Here is a 13,671-nt window from a genome sequence, read left to right as displayed (position 1 = left end):
TTTTTTTTTTTTTTTTTTTTTTTTTTTTTTGTGGTACCTGGGATTGAACTCAGGGACACTCGACCACTGAGCCACATCCCCAACCCTATTTTATACTTTTTTATTTAGAGACAGAGTCTCACTGTGTTGCTTAGGGTGCCTCACCATTGCTGAAGCTGGCTTTGAACTTGGAATCCTCCTGTCTCAGCATCCCAAGCCTCTGGGATTACAGGCATGCGCCACTTTACCGGCTTGTGGCTTTTGGTTGGCTTTTAATTCCCCCAGTCACTTAGCAAACAATTAGTACCTAATCTATACAGATAGTGCTCTAGACAAAGAAGGTTCATTTAGTTGTCTTGAGAGAGCTCAAAGTATCTGACATACTTGCCTTGGGAAGTATAGAGTACTATGGGGATTCAGAGAAGTGAGGGAGAGCTTACATAGATTTGGTCTTTTTGCCTAGCCAGAGATGAACAATCCTTCCTTTTCTAAAACAAAAAGTTTCCCTGCTCTGGACCCACCAACTTTTCCTTTTCCTGTCAGCTGTCCTTGAGCTTTTCTTTATCCTGTCTTCTGAGAGGCACTGAAGTTGGAGAGTGACTCAAGACTCCTTGTTCACAGCCCCACCCACTTCCCAGTTGGGATTTTTCCAGGTTCCCTCTGGTTTCTTATGGGAAGGCTTTTTGCTGTAGTCTCAGCTGACAGTCATTCACTTGGTTACTATATTGCTTTCTTTCCTTTCAGTCACTCATTCATTCTGTCACAGTATTTCTTAGTGTTTCTTTTTTGGGGCTTTCATTCAAATATTGCTGGAGTTTCAGCTGACAGGTATACCTAGCCAGAGAATCTGCTGATATTTATATGGCCTGTAGAAATTCATTGTGTCTGACACATGGTTCATTTTTATATGTGAACACTGAAGTCTTGCCAGAGATCTTGTGAACATCTAGTTAATACTTGAATAACTATTATGTGCCAGGCCTTGTGCACATTTGTTGCTCTAGAAGTGGTTGGTTGGGCCTGGGGCTGGGGGAAGGCTGTTCTCATTTAGTGAATATTTTGGAGAGTAGAGAGCTCTTATGTTGAGTCCCTCTTTTCTTCCTCCCAGCTCTGCATGGTCTCTCTGAGTCTCTTCAGGACCCTTTTGAACCTCAGCTGTGAGGATGTCCTGTTGCAGTTGGTTCTCAGGTACCTCTGGGGGCAGCGAGGAGGGATGGTGGACCCTTAGGGCCTTGCACATTGCTTGGGTGATGGGCTGTATTGGGGTAGCTCATGAGTATCCTTTTGGAGCCTTGCTTAGCCATTTGGTTCCATTGTCCTATTTTTCCAGGCACTCTCTTTCCTTTCTTATCTACCATGTTCCCTTTCTGCTTTCTTTTCCAGGTATCTTGTCCCGTGTAACCACGTGATGCTGAGCCAGAAGCCAGCTGTGCGTGATGTGGATCTTTATGGACGAGCAGCTGACAAGTTTCTCTCCCTAATCCCACGCTGCTGTCGGCACCATGCCTCCAGCCCACCTCATCCAGAGCATGCCTCGTGGGCACGAGGTGGGCCTACCAGAGAGGCAGGGAGAAGGGAGGACATCACGGGTATGGCCTGGATTCTGGGGGAGCCTAGCAAGAATGTGGGGCTAGGGTGAGGGGAGGGAGGTGAACATGAGTGGCATTCCTTTTTTGGGGAGGTCCTGGGATTTGTTATTAGTATATGTTGAGTTGTCTTGCAGGGAGAGGATTCGTGAACTCACCAAAGAAATTTAGAGTGGATTCTTAGGCTAAGCTATTTCTTTCCTTCACTTCAGTCCTTTACTTTTCCTGTTTTCATTCTTTGGTGGTGGTGGTGGTGAAAAGGGGTGGCAGATAAGGGAAAGGTTTGTCTAGAGGTTGGAGAGTCAGCTATATAAATGGGTTCCATGCTTCTGCCTCTTCATTGCTTTCTTTATTAGTCTCCCTTGGTATCTTATATCTTGTATGTATGTCTCCTTGATTACTCTTATGTTTTCTTTTTCCCCTCTGAAGGCCCTGGAAGCCCAAGTGTTGATTCCTCTTCTGTGGTGACAGTGCCTCGGCCCTCTACACCATCTCGTCTGGCTCTCTTCCTTCGGCAGCAGAGTCTGGGTGGCTCTGAGTCGCCAGGCCCAGCACCTCACTCACCAGGTCTTGCTAAATCCCCAGCTTCCAGCCCTGGCCGACGTCCCAGCCCTGCAGAGGAGCCTGGTGAGCTGGAAGACAATTACCTGGAGTATCTGCGTGAGGCGCGCCGTGGTGTGGACCGCTGTGTCCGAGCCTGCCGTACCTGGTCTGCCCCTTATGATGGCGAGCGGCCCCCTCCTGAGCCCAATCCTCTTGGCTCCCGGACTAAGAAACGCAGCCTACTACCTGAGGAGGACAGGGACAATGGGGGGGAAGGGGAGGAGGAGGAACTAGGGAGTAGGGGGCTGCCTGGGGGCATAGGGGAGGGCCCTGGTCACCTGCCCCCTCCCCAACTCAATGGGGTGCCAGGACCATGGCCTGAGGGGGCCAAGAAGGTTCGTCTGGTGCCACGTCTGGTGCCACAGAAGGGAGCTGGGGAACTGTTAGAGGGCACCTCTGAGGGCATAGCAGGACTAGAGAGTTTTGGGCAAGAGCTCCGGGAGCTGGAGGTGGCATTGAGCAATGGTGGAGCTGGCTCAGAATCCCCCCTAGAGCCTCCACTACCTCTTGAGGAGGAGGAGGCCTACGAGAGCTTCACCAGTCCCCCTGAACCCCCTGGCCCCTTCCTCAGCAGCCCTTTGCGGACTCTCAACCAGCTGCCGAGCCAGCCCTTCACTGGTAAGCTACTTAGCTTAGGCCTTCCCTTTTGTGTACTTTTTGCATGTTCTCAACATGTTTGTGCTGATTTCTGAGACTTCTTGGCTATGTCATTTCTGTATACTTGCCTACCCCTCATCCATTTTGCTTGGGTCCCTTCCAGATACATATCATGTCATAATTGTGTTTTTGTATATGTCTGTGTCTTCCATGCTTGTGCTGGTTTGAGTATTGACTTATGTTTGAGCCTTGTATGTCTGTCCTTTGTGCATGTTCCTTCTCTTCCCCTAGTCTGGCTGTTTCCTGGGATTTGTTATTAGTATATTTTATGTTTGGTGTTTTCTGGTGAATCATAACAATATTTGAACATATGTGCTGTCCTTTTTGAGAGGCACCTATAAACCTCTGTTCTGTGTCATTCCCACCTGTAATCTGTCTGGGTGTTGAGTCTTCTGTCAGTTCTACTGTGGCCCAAGGTTAGTTCTTCTGTTTTTTCCTACCCTATTCAGCTCCTTCCTTCCTGTCTCTTCAAATAAGGGATCAGTTCTTCTGTCCACTGCCCTTGGACCTTCTTGGTTGCCTTGACTGTCCAATAAGACTGTTTTATGGATTTATGATTAGTAGTAAGGACAGAATCAGAAATGGTAAAATACCTCATTGAGGGCAAATGACAAAGCATGGCCCTGAACTCCCAATGAACCCTTCTGGGTTTTCTGGAATGTTCCTGGAGCTAGTCTTGACCTGAGTGGTTGGGCTGACTCCCCTTTGTTTCTGTTAAAGCATGTGTAGCCCTCATCTGTCTCTAATCCTTACTCCATACCCGACTCCAAGAAAAACAAACAAAATCTCTGAAGCTTTGTGATCGTTAAAATTTAGACCACAGACTTTGGTGAGGCATACATTAACATCTCATATTTGCCATTGGTGTGTGTAAATCACTTATTGTAATAATGGCACATTGTGAGAGCTCAACAAGTGGTAGCTACTCACTAGAATTATCAACTCTGGGTGCATGACTGATGTAAATTGGGCAGCCACTCATCTTACGGTTGTTTGTAGTCAAGTTGTTATGCCTTGGTTAATTATTGTCATACTGGGCCTGAAATATGCTTCTGTCCTGCCCATGGGACTTCTGCTCTGGAGTCAACTTCCTTGTTTTAGAGACTATAGAAAATATAGTTTTCCATTTATTTAAGCTATGCTTTGCTTCTTGGCTCAGTACCAATAGGAGGTAGTGTGCAGATTTTACCGTAGTCTTGAAATATTAATTGAAGCTTCTTTTTTCTTTTTTGTAAACTCATCTGAGCTTTTTGGATCATTTCTTATAAGAAACTCCCAGGAAATGAGAAGAACAGAAAAACAAAGTGATGAGTTACCTTAGGACCCTGTTAAGCTAGTTAGTTGTCTTTGAGCCAAGGCTAGTTGTGGGAACCTAGATCTTTTTCAGTATTCACCATCTCTTGCCCTTAATTGTAATTTTGGCTCAATTCACAGTACAGTTCTTAGATATACTCTCTTTTCTCCAAAACCCCTGATCAGAAAGACTAATGGATCTAGATCTAGTGCTAGTGATGTGTTTTAGTTGAGACTGTCTCTCTTACAAATAAAACTGATCCCCTTTTGTTATCTTCTTTTCCTCCAAAGAGTCTGTTTACTATATCCTCGAACTAAACTCTCCTTTTACTGCAGATTTCTATTCTACCTCCTTGGTTCCTGGCTCCTGAAAGACAGAGCTCATGTTTTTTCTGGTCCCCCAAAGATTTCTCCTCTAAATATAATCTGTTTGTCTTGGCTGTACATTTTTCTTGCTTCCTTTCTTACCAGGTTTAATGTTCTTCTGTCTTGTGTGGGACCTGATTCTGAATTTTGGTCCTAATTATTGTCTTTACCTAGTCATTCTTCATCCTCTTGGGTGAAGCTTTTCAAAAACTAAGATTTTTTTTGTGGCTTATGGTTATAATCAAACACATAAAATTTGTCAGATCTTAGACTTAATACTTTACATTGATATCTCTTTGATCCTCTTAATCACCTTATGAGGTAGGTATATTTTCTTATTTTACCAAGTAGGAAACTAAAGTTTGGAGAGTTCTTACTTATTCAGTAATATATAACTAGTAAAGGGTAAAACTAAAATCTGAAATGATATTTCTATGACTCCAGAGCCTAAGATCTGACTCTTGAGAGCTCAGATGTATATAAAGCTGGCATTTGGACTCTTGCGGTCCATGTTGTGTCTGCCACCTTATTTCCTCCAGAATAGGTGGTCATAGGACTGACATACAAATAATTTTCATCCTGTGGGGATCTCTTGTTTTGGGGAGGAATGTGTGCATTATGCATTGTGTTCAGGCCTTGTGTCCTTGTGCCCACCCCTCCCCCAGGCCCCTTCATGGCTGTGCTCTTTGCCAAACTCGAGAATATGCTGCAGAACTCCGTCTATGTCAACTTCCTGCTGACGGGGCTGGTGGCCCAGCTGGCCTGTCACCCCCAGCCCCTGCTCCGCTCTTTCCTGCTCAACACCAACATGGTCTTCCAGCCCAGTGTCAAGTCCCTGCTGCAGGTGTGCGATGCATGCATGCATGGGTGCGTCCAGGCTCCATGGTGGGCCAGGCCCGCAGCTGGAGTGACCCTGGGTGGGCTGGGAATAGGCTCAGTGGGACTAGAAAGGACTGTCAGTCTAGAGCCACCAGAAGTGTCATAAAGTTGTGCTTTATAGGTGCTGGGCTCTGTGAAGAATAAGATTGAGAGCTTTGCGGCCTCCCAGGAGGACTTCCCAGCACTACTGTCCAAAGCCAAGAAGTACCTCATTGCCCGTGGCAAGTTGGACTGGGCTGAGGGTCCCACAGCAGGACCTGCCCCCCGCCGCTCCGATCCCCTAGGTGAGGCCTGTCCCACCACCCCTCTCCCTACCCTTCCTAGATAACCCCTTAGCCCAGGTTAGCTGAGCTCTTATTCAAGGTGAAACCTTGTGCCAGGAACTAGAGAACTGTAGAAAATAGAGCCTTGATGTTTGTCCTCAGGCATTGATTCTGAGGCTACAACATTGGTTTGTCAATTAAGAGCCCAATCAGCAGTATTAGCAAAACCAGCTTTTAAATGGACAGGAAATTTTAAATGGACAGGAAAGCAGACATAGTAGTCCACAGCTTGAGATATTTTGAGACCTTACAAAGGATGTGATATTTAACATAGTCCTTAAGAGACAGTAGGATTTAGGTAGGCAAAGGGGGAGAGTGTCTTTATTGTTTTGTTCAGGAGATATCCTGGACTGTGTATGTGTAGTTGGAGTAGGGGATTTAGAAGGTGATGGAACAGTTGGTGATAAGGCAGGAAATATTTGGCCAGAGCAGAAAGTTCTCCAAGCTGAAATTGGGCTGGTTAGAAGTTGAGAAATGTATTTAAGAAACTGGAGGTTCTTAAATCGGAAGTGGAGAAATGGGTAAGTTAGCAGAGGTGAATTGGAACTAGGAGAAGGAAGTTAGCAAGAAGAGTCAGGAGGCTCTGTCATAATGCAAAAGTGGTCAGCAAGGCTTGAATTAGAATAGTGGAAAAGAAAAGAAACATTTGATAAGGTAGAAATGGAATAGATATGTTGGCAGAATTTGATGAGTGGTTGTGGGGATAAGAAAGGAAGAATTAAATGAGAAAATGGAATTTTAAATAGAGATATTTACTTTAACAAGTATCTGAACACTTGACATATTGCTGATCTTTGTTTTTGGAACAGGGAATTCAGGGCAGTATAAGATATGATCTCTGCCTTCAGAGAGCATACAATATAGACAGTGACTAGAGGAATATAGTAATGGAGCAAGGTTCCAAAGGTGGTAGAAATAATGAAATTGAGCACTCGGAAAAAAAATTAACTTTGGGCTTGAAAAGGTTGGTCCCCCACCTTTTTGGGCAAACGTGAAGAGAAAAATGTGGAAATTACATGTACCAATGGAGTTGTGAAGTGTGGAGGAAGATGTTAGGGATTTCATGTCATTCTTTTCTAGTGAAATTGGAGGCAAAAATGATACGCTGAGAGCAGAGATGAAATGCAGGCTTAAGGATAAGCATGTATGAGTTGGGAAGAGGCTATCACAAGGGTTATTGCTCAGCTGTGAAGACCTTGTTGAAATTACTTAGCATGATTTCCTAATGGTCTATTATACTGTGACTATTTCTTACTTTTACAGTTTTAGTACTGGGGTTCCTGGAAGAACCAGGGATATAAAGGTAGATAAGACAGTCTAAGTTCATAAGCTCAGATTTGTGCATGAGGTAGAAGACATTGAAATAAATTATTAAAGTATGTTCAGATAAGGGCAGTAAAATGGGAAGTCAGTGGAGAGCAAGTCAGAGGAGGTTTCCCAAAGAAGTGGAGAGAGTAAAAGTCAGAAAGGATGAAAATAAAATGAAACATAAGATAGAATAAAATGTAAGGAGACAGAGCTATAAATGCATGTAATGTGTCTGTTGGGTTCCAAGTAGGTAGGTGCAGATGCAAAGGTAAGGTGGGGTATGGAGAGTTTTGAGAATAAACGACAGGAGGTGAGCTTAGTTGTGAGTGCTTCTGAATGCCAAATTTAATAGTGTCTCTGAAGATGATATTAGAGATTGGAAATGGAAACTGCTATCATAATCTAGAGGCTAGAGTCCAAGCTAGATAATGATCATGGGTCCAGACCTAGGAATCCTCTAGAAAATTAGAGAGAAGACAGTGTTTTGAAGGTTTGTTTGAGTCTAAACCAACATAAAGTTGTCTGACCACAACCAGTGGGAGGAAGGTTTTTGTGGGTATAGGACAGGGACTGGTGAATGTTGAAATGGTCATACCAGAAAATAGATCTTAGAGGGAGAGTGGTGTATGACAGAAATGAAATAGTCCCTGAACTATGATGGCACATATAAGCCCTGTGAGTATTGATGGAGTAGAGGATGTGTGTCAGGTGTTATAGGTCTGCATAGGAAGGGGAAGTAGTTGACTCTAGTTTTGGAGGGTGATAGAAAGCATGAAGTAAGGGCATGTTATAGACTGAAAATAAATAGTGATTAGAAAGAAGGGGAATCCTTCCTGGTGAAGTGGCATGGGGAAGGAGGAGATCACAGCTGGATATGAAGTGGCTCAGGTGTTGACTAGTTAAGTCTGAGGATGATGGTTGACTGGATGGGGAAGCTATGTAGAGAATTAAAGGCTTGACAGGTAGCCTTTTGGTGCTAGAATGAGAGAGAATGCCTTCCCTCTAAAGTCCTGGGTCATCTTCAAGGATGGAACAGGAAATGGAATTTGAGGTTCACTTCTGCTCCATCTTGTCCTTCCATTTTCTTAGAACCCTAGTGGAGAAGTCCAGGAACCTGGGGGTTGGGGGCAGGGGAATCTACTCTTTCAGACTAAGATAGGTTTCCTGATACTAGCACCTTGATAACCCTGTTTATTCTCAGTGAAGAGCCGGAGGCCATCCTTGGGAGAGTTACTCCTGCGGCACGCACACAGTCCAACCAGGGCCCGGCAGGCGGCACAGGTCCTTCAGCCTGGGAGAGACGGAGCAGGACTTGGCCTAGGTGGGGGCTCCCCTGGGGCTTCAACTCCAATTCTACTCCCCCGGGGTGGGGCCCCTGAGCGCCAAGGTGAGGCTCTTCGTGTCAAGAATGCTGTCTACTGTGCAGTTATTTTCCCTGAGTTTCTCAAGGAGTTGGCTGCCATCTCCCAGGCCCATGCTGTAACTTCGCCTTTCTTGTTGGATACTTCAGAGGAGGGATCTGGTCCTCCCATCTCAGGCTTTGGACCCCTCAATCCTTAATTTTCTTCCATGGACAATCAGGGCCATAGGTGGCCTAGGCTGAGGCCAAGGCACAGGCTCCTTTTTATGTTTGGAGGCAGTGGCAAAAGAACTTTTTAATTTATTTCAGATAAATGTTTTATGGAGAACTTGTTGCAATATGTATAAAAGGGAAATCTCTATTCTGTGCTCATTCTTCTTTCCCACCCTTTATCTACGGGGCTAGGACCCCAAAAAGGTTGTACATAGATGGGGAGGTGATCAGGGGTATTTTTCTCTGGTGATGACATCGATGCCAGGGTTTCAAGGTATCTCTTATGCCCTTAGCTGGTGAGAGGACTTGAAGCCTAGGGAAAAAGTGGGAAAACTCTCTGTTCTTTGGACCCCGGAATGAAGAAGCAGCATAAGTCCAGGTTCTGGGGAGCAGCAGCTGATGTTTATTGGGAACCAGTATCCCTATGCCAGATCTTGGGGGCCTTGCCCCCTGCATCTCTCGCCTCAGCTTCAGTCGTCGCTGTCGAACTCCGAGGACAGACCCTGCAGCAGGGGCAGGGACATGGAGTGCCGATCGGGATCCCCGGGGCCCCCACCCTGGGCTCCTGGTGGGGGGCTGCGGGGGCTGAAGAGCCAGTTCTCTGCCAGGGTTGGGGATAGTAACAGCTTGACTCATGCCCTGGTCTTTTTGCCTCCCTAGTCCCACCCTCTGGTCCCCCATGCTATTACCACCCCCTCACCAGGGCCATGCTTCCATCTCACCCACCCCTGGCTCCTTCACTCCATTCCCTGCACCAGGGACCTGTGCATAGTCTTGGGTTACCCACATATTCCTGGGCTATACTCCTCAGGTCCCATCCTTCTCCCATCTTGTCCCTCCCACCCATTTCATCTTCACTTCCTTTAGCAGTACCTGACAGCATCTGGGGCCCTCTCCGGAAGGGGTTTCGGCCCTTGTAAGAGAATCTGGTGGGTCTGCCCTCTGGCCCTTCCTGGGGTGGAGGTGTAGCTGGGGCTGGGACAGGTGGGGGCACATCAGCAGTTTCTGGGGGGTCAGCAGGTGCTGATGTGGGGGCCAGAGTTGGTATGAAACTGAGGTTGGGTCTGACCCAGTTGGCTCCATGGGACAGTGGGTCTTTGATTAGAGGCTTCTGTGGTCCCAGTACACCCTTGGGCTGCAATGAAAACTTGAGGCAGGAGAAGGCAACAGGCAATGACCGCTGTAACCGGAGCAGCTGGGGCTCACGGGCTGTAGGTAACAGCCCTAGCTGCAGCCAGGAGCAGGAGAAGACCTGATAGATGACATAGATGCTGTGGGTGCTTCGGAGCCAGGGAAGAGTCTGCTGTAGGCTCACCTGTCCTGGTGGCAGCAACAGGAAGGCAACCTTCTTACGCAGGCCACCCATATGTAGGCGGATTCGGCAGGGCTGCCCATCCAACAGTCGCATCTCTTCATAGGCTATCTCTGCTCGTCCATTTGGTGAGTATTCCCGAGTGCAGTGGGAAAAGACACCCTCAGACCCTGCCTGTTCTAGGAGGTTTGGTAGTGGTCCCACTGGCTTTAGTGCCCTCCGGCCCTGCCGACCTGGCAAAGCCAGGCGGGAGTGGGCTGAGCGGGACTGTTTCACTAGCACACCCAGTAGGTCATAGCAGGCTGCATCCGACAGGAAAGGTACTGCCACTACATTGGACCCAAAGCGCTCCTCGATGACCTGTAGGTGGCCAGTTTATAAGTGAGTTACTGAGTTAGGGTCAGGAGTTAACTGATAGCCTACTCCAGATTGACCTTCCCACTGTTTCCTGTTCAGTTACATCTCTACATGCCCAGACTTATACTTACTGCTTATCCACCAGTTCTCTCTTGCAGCATGTCTACTATGTGTTAGGTACTAGGATACAGGTAAGAGTGAGACACTGTTCTTGTCCAGTATAGCTCAGTCTAATGAAGGAGACAAGTGTAAGTAGTCAGCTAAGTGAAGTAATAACAAGATATGAAGAAGAGAAGAAGTGACCTAACAACCTTTGTCTTTGCTAGAAAGAGGATCAAAGAAGGTTTCTAGGTGATAATACTTGAATTTTGAAAGAATTAACCAGATAGGAAAATAGTCATTCCAGTAAGAAGGGACAGCCAATGAGAAAAACTCTGAACTTTTAAACCACGAGGGACGTAAAGGAACACATAATTTCATGATACTTACATGTAAAGTATGAGGAGGGATGGGCACACAGAAACTAGATTATGAAAGACCTTGTGTGCATGCATTTCATAAGTGATTGGAATTTTATACTGAGGGTAATGGGGAGCCACTTGAAGGACTCTGGGTAAGAGGGACAGGGCCAGATAGGTGTTTTAGAAAGCTGATTGTTACAGGAAGGCATAAAATAAGAGATGTCATATAAAGTATTGAAATACTCTAGGCAAAACATGATGAATCCCTGAACTAAAATAATGTGGAGAAAATATTACTATATTTAGGTCATAGGACTAGTAGAATTTGGTCTCAAGTGGTGTGGGAAAAGAAATTTCAAGGATCATTCCTAGGTGATTGGTTACATTAGCCAAGAATGCATGTGCAGAAATAGATTCATAATGTCCATTTTCTGTCTATAAAGTATGTCAAGTACCTCTTAGTAATATACTTTTCACCCTAGTTGTAGAGGATAAGTTGTTTTAGGAAGTTTAATCCTCATCTTTATAATTTTAGTTCCAGCATGCACTTAAGTTCCCTGTTTATTTCCTTTTTGTCTGGGTTTTCTTTTGGGCTTGGTAACCCAGCTATTAGAAAGTATGGCAGACTTCATGACCTATAGGATCCTCTTTAGTAATTGTACTTAGTTGTTGTTATCTTAATCCATTAAAAGTTTTCACTGGCTAAGACTTCTGGCTCTCTATTCAGCTAGAGAGCAAGGGTAGATAAAAATTCCTCTTTTGAGTCTCCTTCATATTTGAGCCCAGTGCTTAAAGTGCTATACTTTATTCCCTATTCCCAGCCCCCAAATCTAACATATCTGTAGAGTCACCATTTGAGACTATTTTTTTTCTGCTACTACTGAACTAAGGTAAAGTACAGACCTTAAAGGGTATAAATTTAGGTTTCCTAGGGTCATCTCAGGAAAGTGATGGTAGAAAATGATCTTCTTAGTTATATTTTGTTTGGAATGCTGAATGGGGAGGAGTTCTTGAGGCACATTCTGTTTAGCCACATATTTTACAAGGTACCCAGTAAATTGTCATCATTTCTGCAGACAAGAAACAAGGTCACTCAAAGGTACCCTACCCTGTTCCTTAAATTTGCCACGTATCACTGGTGACTTAACCTGCACATCTCTACTCTGATCTTCCATTTAAATAGTATAGTGAGGTTTTATTTTATTTTTTTCTTTTCCTACTTAGAGATGGTATAGCATTCTAATAGTGGAATTACCCCTTTTACTTTTACTCTAATTCTGATTAGACTAGTCCAGATTCAGCCTTCTGCCTTGCTGAAATCAGTTACTTTCAAAACTTGGCAAGACCTTGGCACTTTCATTTCCACTTCCCTGATCTTTGTGGTGAGCAGCTTCCCAGGAAATGGTAGCTACCTGCCATTAAGGCTGTTTTGAGTCTGGTAGACATTGCTTTAAGATGGTTTAAGCTTTGCAGACTAGCTTCTATTGAATGCTTTAAATACATTTCCCATCAAATCACATAGCCATAACCTGATTCTCCAAGCTGAGAAAACTGCAGCTATCTATCCTTTAGCTGACAAGTAATCTGGTGGGACTTATTGGACACCTGCATCCCAGACACAGTTATGATCTCTTTTGCTCCTTAAAATTTACACATTTGGCTCAAACCCAAATTTCTCACTTTGTTGGAATTAAGGTGGAGAGAATATTTGTTATGGGGTTTAAGGTAAAGTTCTAGATCACATAGGAAGTTTAAAGGACTTTTCATGATCATCCCCTATACCTCTTTGCCTTCCTTTTCACGACTACTACTTTGCTGTAGAAGACTGCAGATTGCAAATGAGCATTTGACTTCTTTGTGAGGTTGAATAGGGATCCATATGCTTTACCTTTAATTAGTATACTATTCACTTCCCATCCACCTGCACATTAACTCATTCATAATATGTACCTTTTATGTGCCAGCTATTTCTCTTCCTTTTTGTGTAAATAATTCTTTCTTCTCTAGCCAGAATGTCACTCTCCAGGACACCTTCCTGACCTTCCAAGTTCTATCTTTGACTTCCTGCTTCTGTTCTCTGCTCTCATAGCTCCCTATACATTGCTTTTTGAGGAACTTTTCTTAATAATTTTGCAGTTAGGATTATATGAAATGATTTGTGCAAAGCACTTTACCCCAGAGCCTGACACATAAGCAAGCACTGAGAAAATGTTATTTTACTGTTGTTTTAGACTTATTACCCTTTCCTACTTACAAGCTGCTCAGACCCATCTGGGTCATACTTTGACTTCCTCTTTAGCTTCCTTACTTTACCCACCTTATCCTTGATGAGGGTCCAGGTAGCGTCAGCTTCATCCAGTGTTAGCAGGTGGGGGTTACTAACCAACATGGTGGGGTGTGGGAAGGATTGGGTAGGGCAGTGGCTGCTGCGGAAACCCCAAGCTGCCCCGCAAGGTGAGGACCCAGGCCTTGGGCTCTGACCTATTATTCGTGAGGTCATAGAGGTCCTGCTAGGTGATGGAGTCTTGGATAGGAGAGGACAGTAACTCTCTTAGCTTCACTACAGCCTGTGGTTCATATTCCTGAGTGACCTATTCATCCTCCTGCTTTAAGGGAGGAAAATGTAGGTATCTTTTAGGATATGTTTATGTGTGTAGTTCTTGGTCTTCTAAGGAGACAGGATCAGGGCTTTCCTCCTTTTAGTAGCCTTCCTGAAGCAATTTACTGTCTATTTAGCTGCATAAGACTTCTTTGTGAGGTTGAATAGGGATCCTGAAGGACATGAAAATATAGCTTCAACTTAGATCCAAGCAGTGGTTCTCAACTTTGGTTACACATTGGAATTATCTAGGAATGTTAAAAATTATTGATGTTTGTCTATCTCCTAATTCCAGAGATTCTGATTTAATTGATCTGGGTGTGCCTGGGCACGGTTTCTAAAAGCTTCTTTAACCATTTTAGTATGCAGCCTAGA

At 44.8% G+C, this 13,671-nt stretch overlaps 2 protein-coding genes across 9 annotated transcripts in view; one reads left to right on the top strand and one right to left on the bottom strand.

Moving 5' to 3' along the window:
• Fhip1b (FHF complex subunit HOOK interacting protein 1B) overlaps window positions 1-8,715 on the top strand; it is a 25,590-nt gene extending 16,875 nt beyond the window's left edge. For 3 of the 8 annotated variants that reach the window (XM_015477556.2, XM_048788243.1, XM_048788242.1), the window contains 6 exons: window positions 1,088-1,167; window positions 1,363-1,568; window positions 1,995-2,786; window positions 5,150-5,328; window positions 5,485-5,647; window positions 8,196-8,715. In XM_015477556.2, coding sequence (XP_015333042.1) covers window positions 1,088-1,167; window positions 1,363-1,568; window positions 1,995-2,786; window positions 5,150-5,328; window positions 5,485-5,647; window positions 8,196-8,554 — 1,779 coding nt within the window. In that variant the 3' untranslated portion in view covers window positions 8,555-8,715. Of the gene's footprint in view, window positions 1-1,087; window positions 1,168-1,362; window positions 1,569-1,994; window positions 2,787-5,149; window positions 5,352-5,484; window positions 5,648-8,195 lie in introns of those variants that run through there. The other 5 variants (XM_048788244.1, XM_048788245.1, XM_048788246.1 and 2 more) reach the window with 4 other exon arrangements.
• Window positions 8,716-9,037: 322 nt separating this feature from the next.
• Window positions 9,038-13,086, bottom strand: CUNH11orf42 (chromosome unknown C11orf42 homolog). Its single transcript, XM_048788248.1, has 3 exons — window positions 13,015-13,086; window positions 9,436-10,239; window positions 9,038-9,166 (listed from the first exon to the last, which is right to left on the bottom strand). Exons 1-3 carry the CDS (start codon window positions 13,084-13,086, stop codon window positions 9,038-9,040), a joined length of 1,005 nt encoding a protein of 334 aa, XP_048644205.1.
• Window positions 13,087-13,671: the final 585 nt, after the last annotated feature.

The sequence above is a fragment of the Marmota marmota genome, unplaced genomic scaffold (genome assembly GCF_001458135.2).
Source record: "Marmota marmota marmota unplaced genomic scaffold, marMar, whole genome shotgun sequence".
Lineage (NCBI taxonomy): Eukaryota > Metazoa > Chordata > Mammalia > Rodentia > Sciuridae > Marmota > Marmota marmota.
This window is presented reverse-complemented; position numbering and strand designations above follow the sequence as displayed.